This window comes from Macadamia integrifolia, unplaced genomic scaffold (assembly GCF_013358625.1).
Source record: "Macadamia integrifolia cultivar HAES 741 unplaced genomic scaffold, SCU_Mint_v3 scaffold1507, whole genome shotgun sequence".
Lineage (NCBI taxonomy): Eukaryota > Viridiplantae > Streptophyta > Magnoliopsida > Proteales > Proteaceae > Macadamia > Macadamia integrifolia.
Genome location: NW_024868237.1, coordinates 125837 through 135837, shown reverse-complemented (window position 1 = coordinate 135837; position 10001 = coordinate 125837). Strand labels below are relative to the sequence as shown.

The 10001-nt window shown below is 36.3% G+C and overlaps 1 protein-coding gene across 1 annotated transcript; it reads left to right on the top strand.

Annotated features, from left to right (window-relative positions):
- Positions 1 to 1262: 1262 nt before the first annotated feature.
- On the top strand, positions 1263 to 3698 carry LOC122063978 (thiosulfate sulfurtransferase 18-like). Its single transcript, XM_042627673.1, has 5 exons — positions 1263 to 1443; positions 1562 to 1641; positions 1776 to 1846; positions 2955 to 3008; positions 3399 to 3698. Exons 1-5 carry the CDS (start codon positions 1316 to 1318, stop codon positions 3489 to 3491), a joined length of 426 nt encoding a protein of 141 aa, XP_042483607.1. The 5' UTR covers positions 1263 to 1315; the 3' UTR covers positions 3492 to 3698.
- Positions 3699 to 10001: the final 6303 nt, after the last annotated feature.

Below are 10001 nucleotides of genomic sequence, written 5' to 3'. Positions count from 1 at the left end.
TTTTTTTAATATTTTATAGAATTGCCCCAGGGACGTTACTCACACACAAGAGGGGAAAATGGGGATGAAAGGAAAAGGGGGGGGGGATGCATGTGACCGGAATTGATCCCTAAATCACAAACTTTATGCCTACTCTATCAACATAGGTTGTAACCAGTGCATTATCCACTCGAATCACAAAACAAAAAAAAAAAAGAAAAAAGAAAAAAGAAAAAAGAAAAAAGATTGTAATTGATATAATAGGCTGATTCTACTTGGAAATAACAGGTAATCAATTCCTAGTAATGTTAGGACGATTCAAATGGGAATAAATAGAGAGAGGCCGATCCGTACGACTCAAAATCCATTTTTATTCTTCCCAAAAGAAAAATTCCGAATGGAAATGAGAATTCTAGTTATGGAAGTAGGTGAAGGAGGAGAGAGAGAGAGAGAGAGAGACGAGAAGAAGAAGAGATCTGGAAAATGTGGTTTTGCTTGAGCTATCACCAGCTCACCGTTGATAATTCAAAATCGGATTTATCTACTTACTTCTGAAATGTGTTGTAATTAGGGGTGTCAATTCCTAAATCGAACCGGTAAAATTGGCCGAATCAAACCGATAACAATATGGACCAAATTGAACCGAAACCTTATTAGTTCGGTTCAGTTTGGAGTATTGCAACCCCAAAATCAAATCGAACCGCACCAAAAACCGGATGAACCCGAAACCAAATCAAAACTGGCTCAAAACTCGGATCAAAATTGAAACCAAACCGGTAAGAAACCGAAACAGTCCAAAATTCATTAAAAAAAATCAAAATTTACATAGTTTTGTATATATTTTTATGGAAAGTCGAATCCAAATTGGACTAAAAACCGAAACCAACCCGGTTACAAATCGATTTAAGAAACCGAAACCAAACCGAAACCAAAATTTCCTTATTGGTTCAGTTTCGATTTCAGCTTTCCCACATCAAAATCGACTCAATCCGGACTAAAACCGAACCGGACCGACTGATTGACACCCCTAGTTGTAATCCACTTATCCCACCCTGACGGCGTGAAATTACTGAAACACGTTGACGTTATATCACTGACAAACGAATCCAATGCCTTCAATCAAAGACTCAAAATTAAAAAAGGATTATTAATAACCACCCCATTCCAAGGTTGTTACAACTGAGAAAAGTCATCACAGCGTATCTTCCGTTCCCATTTGGGGTCCACTTTAAGCTCTATAAATCCCATGTACCCAACAACAGAATCGATGTGCCAAAGAAACAAACCCATTACCTCTCTCTCTCTCTCTCTAGCGATTCGATTTGGGCTATTCTCTATGGGTATTAACTGGGTACTAATTCTTGCTGGGGTACTTCTCTTTTGTACTGCCGAAGCCATTGTGTCCATTGATGTCCATAAGGCCAAGGATCTCCTTCGTTTGGGCTATCATTACGTTGACGTTAGGTATATATTATGGATTCTCTCTCTCTCTCTCTCTCTCTCTCTCTCTCTCTCCCTCTCTGTTGGAGAAAAAATATTTGATCATATGTTTATGTTTTACTGGGTTTGCTTGAATGAAAAGGACGGCAGAAGAGTTTAATGAAGGCTATGTAGATTTTGAGAAGGTCGTGAACATTCCTTACATGTTTAGCACTCCAGAAGGTAATCTTCTATTCCTTTTGATCTAGAGCTTCTTCTTCTTTCTTGCTCTTGTCTTTGAACCTTTTATAGCTAGTGAGGAGCAAAAGATATAGTTAATTTTGTATTATTTTCTTGTTGGAAATCAAAAAATACAGGAAGGACAAGGAATCCCCAATTTCTGGAGCACGTTTCATCCGCTTTCAACAAAGATGATCGTATCGTAGTGGTAACCCCATCTTCATTCTTAAAAGTACATTGTTATGGGAAAAAGAAATCTGTCCGGGAGTGTGGGCATAGTCCCTCTCTCTCCTCTTTCTGTGAAAGGACTTCTCCACCCCTTGTTTGAGAGGGGAGGGAGATAGACATAAGGAGTGCTAGGTAGGTTGCACATCCGGACAGAAAATCATTTCTTATTTGTTACTTTGATTTATATTCATTTCCAATCAATTTGTGGTCAGTTCTCAAAGTGCATAATAAAATGCTTCAAAGAAAGTTATAGAGCAATCCCATCTTTTCAGTTTGACGATATGATTGGAGTCCTGGAATAGTGAATATCATCATTAATTGATCTCATCTTCTATTTGCTGATAAAAACATTTTTTCTCAATCCAATCAACAGTCCAAATCCCATGGAGTAAGAAATTCTTTCTTTGCTATGGCTGAAGAGAAACGAGTGTGAATCAAGTCCTTGTATGAGAATCATTTTCGTACGGTGTTTGATCCACACATGGAATTTACTGAAAATAAAAACCAATTAAAAGATAAGAGAGACTAAGTAGAGTCCAAGTGTGGATCAAACACCATACGAGAATTATTCTCATACGAGTACATGATCCGGACTCAAGAGAAACTCAGTCTAAAGGCTTCGTAAATGAGTGAAATTTTGTTTTGGATTGGATATTGCCAGACTATAATAGATTGTACTCCTTAGTCAAACTATACATTATATATTAGTTAAGCCGCGAAAGTATCTCTAGACATTCACACCTAAAAATTTTAAACAATATTAATTTAAGACCATTTTTAAATGAAATGATAGGAGGTTTAACCTCTTTCAAAAAAGAAAAAAACAATGTTCTACTAAGAGGAGAAAAAAAAAAAAAAAAAAGGCTACAATCTTTGTTACGACAAGATTGTCCCTTTCAAATTATATATATATATATATATATATATATTTAATGCACATACAAACTTCTTGTTACCCTTGTTAGTGTTGCAAAACATTTACTAGATCTCATGTTGGAATGTGTATCATTTGTATGAATCAATGATTTCTCAACTGCATTAAAGGATTTGTACATAGTCATCTAACTATTCGTTTTTAAATTGTACAGGGTTGTCAGCTTGGGATTAGATCAGTTTCTGCAACCACAGATCTTGAGAACGATGTAAGTTTCATCCCCTTTAGAAATTTCCGTAGTGACTAGAAATTGGTCAAAAGATCTTTGAGGCAAAACAAGAGGATAAAAGGAAGAAGAAAAAAAAAGAGAGTTATTCTCCATGCTAGTAGTGTGAGATACCGCACCAATAGCAACACAAGGAATGACATATATGAGACCATGATCAAGAGAGGAGAGAAAAAAACAATAATTAAACCCATAGGAGAAGGCATAGGATACATTGGATGTGTGAGAAAATTAGGTTATGAAGATCTAAAGTCCAAACAGATTTTAGATAGAGTACTTTTTTATTCATTTTCCAAAGTAGGAAACTAATTGAGAAAAGAAAAAAGAAAACATTTTATGACTTCTTGTTCTCTTGATTGTTTTGAATTGTAGGGTTTCAAGGATGTGAGGAACATGGAAGGAGGATATAAAGTGTGGGTAGAGAATGGCTTAAGTGTGAAGAAACCACATCATGAGGAGCTCTGATGAAGCTTTGGCTAAATAATTTAGTCTCGGTACTCCAAATACGAACCATAATAAAGCCGTAGCTAATTTAGTTATTCTGATCCTATCAAGGGTGATCATCCCTCCTATCCTCTCATTTTCAAGTGAAGCTCAATTTTGTTAAGCTATGAATAAGCATTTATGTATGAGAGTCAGCTTATCTTAATAAATTATCCTCAGATTTAAAAATCATCCTCTCTTAAACGTTTTGAAAAAAAAATCACAAAGGATTTGTCACTTGACTAGTCTCAGTTATTTTTTATTTTTGACATCATGCATGGATGCAGGAGAGGATACACCAGCACGGATTTGGATCCATTGTGGTGCAACATGGTGTCCGGCGTGCATCCAACGTTTAGAAACGCTTGACCGCCTTGGACTCTGTATCATGGCGTTTCTGGTGGTTGAATGTGCACTAGACACTGTGTTGTGCCACAGAGGAGTCCAATCTCACTAACACCTTCTAATACTACGGAAAAATGTATAGTATTAAGGAAAAGAAAGAAATATAAAAGAAAAGGCAACCCCTCACCTGTTTTTAGATTGGGGGTTTCCTAAAACCAAGCAGGATAAGCCCCACAATCAAACATAACACATAAAAATTGAAAACACCAAAAGTATTAAGTCAAGAAGTAAATCTGATGAGTTGCATTCCCATTGACTAGAGAAATCAGAAGGATGACCTACATATTGCTTGTTTGAAAATAAACTATAAAATCCACTGGTTGGTTCAGTCCTCGCCAAACGTGCTTGAATTCTTTCTGAACAGAAGCCTTTGAAATATGCATTATCATACTCTTCAAGAATTGAGCTTCTCAAGGAGTTCGGATCAGGTCTTCGTACGATGTCTGATCCATACTTAGAATGCATTTAATCTCTTTCTTCTTACAAGAGATTGAGAGATAAGTGGATTCCAGTTGTGGATCAAGCACTGTATAAGAATGATTTTCGCACGAGAACTTGATCCAAACTCCTTCTCGAGGGCTTTTGATTACCCTTAATCATATCTATAGTCAATTTTGAGTCTAATCGAATAGAAATTTACATGATGCCCTTATCGATGCAAATAGATTTGCCACGAAAAATGGCTTGCAATTACATATTGAGCACATATCTAGAATCTCCTAGACCAACAAAAGCAAAAACAGGAAATCCTTTAACGTACATCACGTACAATTCCACCATATGAAGTTCTGTCTTGGCAAAATGCACCATCGCAATGGAGAGCCACTAAACCATGAGGAGGGTTGAACCAAGAGCAAGTTTTAGGGATTTTAATAGTCCAAGGAATCTGTAATCCCTAACTATCAACGAGGAATTGAATGATTAGCATTGTGATCATGACAAGTTGGAAGAGGAAGCGACCCACATCTCAAAATAACGTTCTTCTTGATCTCCTTCACAATCTGAAATCTGGTCTTGGTTATATTTTGGAATAACCTGAAGTTCCTTTCACGCTTAACATGTTCTACATTTGCACAAAAGACCAATTTCTCTATCATCCGAGTATGATTTTCTTTCATTTAAATCATACTCTTGACCCATCTCACCACCCCATAATTGAAGTAGGCTTCCTTCCATATTGTGAACATAAGGAGATATCTCTCTAAATAGCATCAGTAAATAGACAATCAAATAGAGATGATCATGGCTCTCTTTTCCAGCCCAACAAAATGCACAATTTGATCTTACATCAACATGTCTTCTAATGAGCTGATCCTTCACTCGTAGAGCATTGACATTGGCTCTCTTTCTCTCTCATGAAATGATCTCACTGTCCTCCCATACACGAAATCATTTCATACGCCTCATTGGTGCAATTTTCTATGCACCTGTTAGAGAACTCTCTCACTTAACACATTGTCATTTTTATTTAAGAGTATTTAGAATGAATGACATACAGAAGTGAATCATTGAAAAGGAGGAGAGTTTTCTATTCGGTTTGGTTACCTATTATAGTGTTGAGAGCACCTTGTAGGGACTCATTGAGCTCGGCTATCTGGCCATCAAGCTCCTCCTTGAGCTCCACCACTTGGCCTTTGAGCTCCTTCCCATTTTGTTCCGCAACATCGAGGCACCCCTATGGCTCGGCCAATGCTAGCTCCCCTATAGCTAAACGAGGCTCCATAACAACACCAACGTCCAAGGACTTGCCTTCGCTCCTTTGCTTCCTTATGTAGGTGTTGGTCTCTATTCCACGATTTTGAATAGCTTGTCTCCTACCCACAAGCTTGGCTCCCTCGCAATTAAAGCTTTGATACCACAACTATCACGGTGTTTGAGATTTAAAATGTAACCGCAAGCGTACGGATCAATGTAGCTGCGGGTCGAACACAGGGAGAGCAGCCACTTTATTTTTTTATCTTTTTTAATAATGCGAAAGTGAATCGATTAATGATTGTGATCTAATTCTAATTACCGTCCTAAACATATATATATCTAAAATAACGTCCTAACCATTCGTCATCTAAGAATTTAAAGACGCAAGCCACGCAATTAAAATTAAATAAATAAATAACTGAAAATAAACAATCCACGCAATTAAAAAAAATAAATAAATAAAGGAAAAAAATGCTGAAATAAAAATAAAGTAAAAGAAAGGGGATAAAGCTAGAGAGAAACTCACAAGTAAGTTTCTCTACTTAGCCCGAGGGATGCATCATAATATGAGCTTCCCTACTTGACCAGAGAGTCACTCTTACAAGGATTACTCTACTTAGCTTTAGGGAAAGGGAGACAATTAAAATAAAAACAATAAATTGATGGTTCTATGGCTAGGAGGGGCAAAGCCAACACATACACTAGCCATGAACCTTGGGGGAAAGGGATAGCAATAATGTAACGACTGAAAATAAAAATCCTAAATTAAGAAATAAAGGGTAGTCAGAAGAGGGAATGAGAGGGGGAGAGAAGACTACTGAAGGAGCCTACTTACTTGAATCAATGCTTGAACTTGAAAAAAAAAAATTTCTCCACGGCTCGTGATCTTGTCACATAAATCTAAGCCTATAACTATAACTTAAAAAATTACAACTCAATTGCATAAATCATAAACATAAAAATGCTAAATAAGAATAAAAGAGTGCTTTCATTAATTGACCTTAAATAACTATTACAAAAGTGATTAAAGCAAAAATAGAGAAGAACTAAAACTAAAGAGTGAGAGAGGGAGAGAGAGAGCAACTAAAAAAAAAAAACTAGAAGAATAATGAATTGTCTCTCCTCCTCTTACATGAGTTGTATTTATAGGGAATGGGGAGGTAGGGTTTTATAGGGAATGGGGAGGTAGGATAACAAATTTCTCTTTCCTAAAAGAGAGAAACCCACAATTGATAGTAAGATCTTTTGAGTCCAAAAATGCTAAGATGGAGGAGAGAGAAGAGAGAAATAAACTTGGAGAAATTTCCTATAATTTTTTTGCTTATTTTCTTTCCTTTTTTTTCTAATTTATTTCTCTTATTTTTCTCCCTCCAAGGGACGATTTTCTTCTTGTTTTGTGTGATTTGGACAATATTTTGGTGATGATGTGGAGGAGAGAGAAGATTTTGACAATCTTTATTTCTCCCTTTTTTATTTCTTTCCTTTTTTTTTCTTCTCTTTTTGCGCAGGAACCCTTCCACGGTTTTTCTTGCTTCTAATTTGATGTGGAAATCCCCTCCATGCCTTTAGTGCTTTAAGTGAGTGAAAAACAAAAAATCTTCAACAAAATTCTCTAAAAAAAACAACCACGAGATTCGAATTTTTTGCACACCATAGCTCACCAACTACACTAGGTAGTTGTTACCAAAAATGAATCTTCAATCACTTAAGGATGTGGTCCATCGATCCTTGTTGGCATTTGGAGTATTCTTTGTGCCTCTAAGACAATTGCAAACGGGCTAGTTCTGCATCTTGGTTCAGTTCTGATCCATTATTATCTTTCTGGCCTGAAAAGAATAATCACTTGTACGAGTAACCAAACGAATGCGTACTTTTAATTGGACATGTCCATCTTGCTCAGAATTTTGTCCTCTTCGCAACCATGAAAAGAAATAAGACATTTTTACGTGTAAAATTAGAGATATAACACCCGATAGTCCTTAAGGCCTTGAAAATATAAAACCTGCAAAAAGAGAGTAAAACCCAAGGTAGCTCCATTCTAAATATGTAAAATGCATGTTTTATTACCCTAGATTTCACACATAAATGTGCTCATCACACGGCCTTAGACCTTTTTAAGCAACAGCGCCAACACTTAGCACTCCTACTAGTACTAAGTCAGCCTAACTACACTCCTTAAGGGGTTTGGGAAAAGAATAAATGAACACAAGAGTGAGTTTAGAAAGAATGGATTTGTATTGCATTTAGAAAGCTTAAGTACAAGGCTTAAGAACTCGCTTGCTTGGTGCATTGGTCTTTTGATTGGTGTTTGGTTGGTGCCTTTGCCAAATGAGACCACCTCTATTTATAAACACCCCAAGTTACAATGAATGACTAAGATATTTACATATGTCCTCCATCCAACAGTAAGGAATGAGACTAGAAGCTTTCCACCTCTTTAGTGGAGAACTCTAAAATTTTCCCTACAAAATATCTCTTACAAATACCTACTCTCCTACAAAATATCTATGGTTACTACCACATTGTAGAAAATTCTAGAAGCTAGACCTTACTTAGCCCAATGGCCTAAGTCCATGGGCTTGGTGAGTGTAGGCCTGTGGGTCTATGTTGGGCGGGTCGTGACACTAGGTTACCTATGATAGTTTATGCTTTATATTAAATGTTTTCAAACTCAATATTATCCAAGTGGGGAAACAAAATAAAGAATGTTTTCTACCTGAAGTGTAGCCTCCGCTAGCGTTCCCTTTTTTCTATCTTTGTTTCCATGAAATGACTCTTTTATCCCTTATTGATTGAACCAATAGGAAATGCTCATTGGCTATCGCCTGTTTACATAACCTCAGCTGCCAAACAAGAAATACCCTCTCCAAAATAAATTACAAGTTGTATTGTTATTACCATATAGAGTTCAATAATATTTTAGAAGAGAAAAAGACTCACAAAGGGTCGCAAAATGACCAACCGCCCCCTATTGCATGCCCCGTGCGTTGCCCCATTGGCTGGGGCATGGGCATAGGCTGCACACAGCCTGACAACGATACTTTTCAATGTGGCATCTACGGTGAGAACTAAAGCTACATTCCCTTTACTTATCAAGTATCAACCGCATGAATAAAACATAACTCATATGCTAATAATAATAATAATAATAAAACATAGCTATGTCACCTCATTAATCATAAACTAATAACTAAATCAAACATCACTATCTCTTTTTATTATTATTATTTTTTGATAAAAAAAAACGATTATTCATTAAAACAAGCAAAACTCATAGGTGTCTAAAATCTAAATGTCTAATTACAAGATTCCATCAACCACATCACTATCTTAATCATACACTAACTAAAATAAATCTTTCTCCATGAAATTGAAGTAAATTAATCATGTACACGAATAATCGACTCCCAAAACTGCAATTATCACATGTTATCCCATGATTTCACATAACAAGTTTTCTCTCAAAAAAAAAAAAAAAAAAAAAAAAAACTATTTTTATTCAACAAACATTTAAGGAGAAAGTTTTTCACCGCTTCAAGTGAGGAAAACGTAAATCCATTTATGCTTTGTCGGTTGACCCTTGTAATAAAAAGTCTCTAATATCCCCATTGTTCTCCAATAGATTGATATATATATATATATATATATACTATTCGAACTAGGGTTGTCAATTATAGATCTGATCGGGATTGATCGTTTAAAGCCCGAACTGGCCCTGACTAATGCAACCTGACACGTTTAATAGTAGGTCATTCCAAATGCAAGCGTGCTACCCAATGGGCAACCCAACCAGGACTGACTGATCAATAGCCCATCATGTATAAATCTCATTTATATCTTGTAAAGAGCTTGTTTAGAGTCCGTTTACTAAGTTCAACACTATTTAAAAACTATTTAAAATCTGATTATAGCATATTTAGAGTCCGATTATAGTTCATTTAGAGATAAATGTATCATTAGCCCATTTGAAGCTTAAATAAATCCTGCAGCCCGAATAAAGACCGACACCCAAATGATCATTTATAAACAGGATCATGCCTAATATATAAGGACTAATTACTTATACGGGCAGGTCATGATGTAAAGTGCTAAAGTGAAAAAATCTAATTAGACCCAACGAAAAACAGTCCAACCCGACCGATTGGCATCCCCTAAATTTTCCAACACTTCCAAAAGGGATACCGTGGGCGAAGGAAAACTGCCTCCCAACTCTTTCCTGTAGAAACATTTTGCCCCTTATACGCTGAATCAAATTTGGGACTTTGGAGTCCTTTGTATGTTAGGAAAAAAATTGTATTTTCTAGGGTTATAATGGTAAGTTCAGACCAAAAACGCAGACATGAGTCTTCTTTTATCCCTTGGAAATATTTTATGGGCATTCGCTTTGGCATC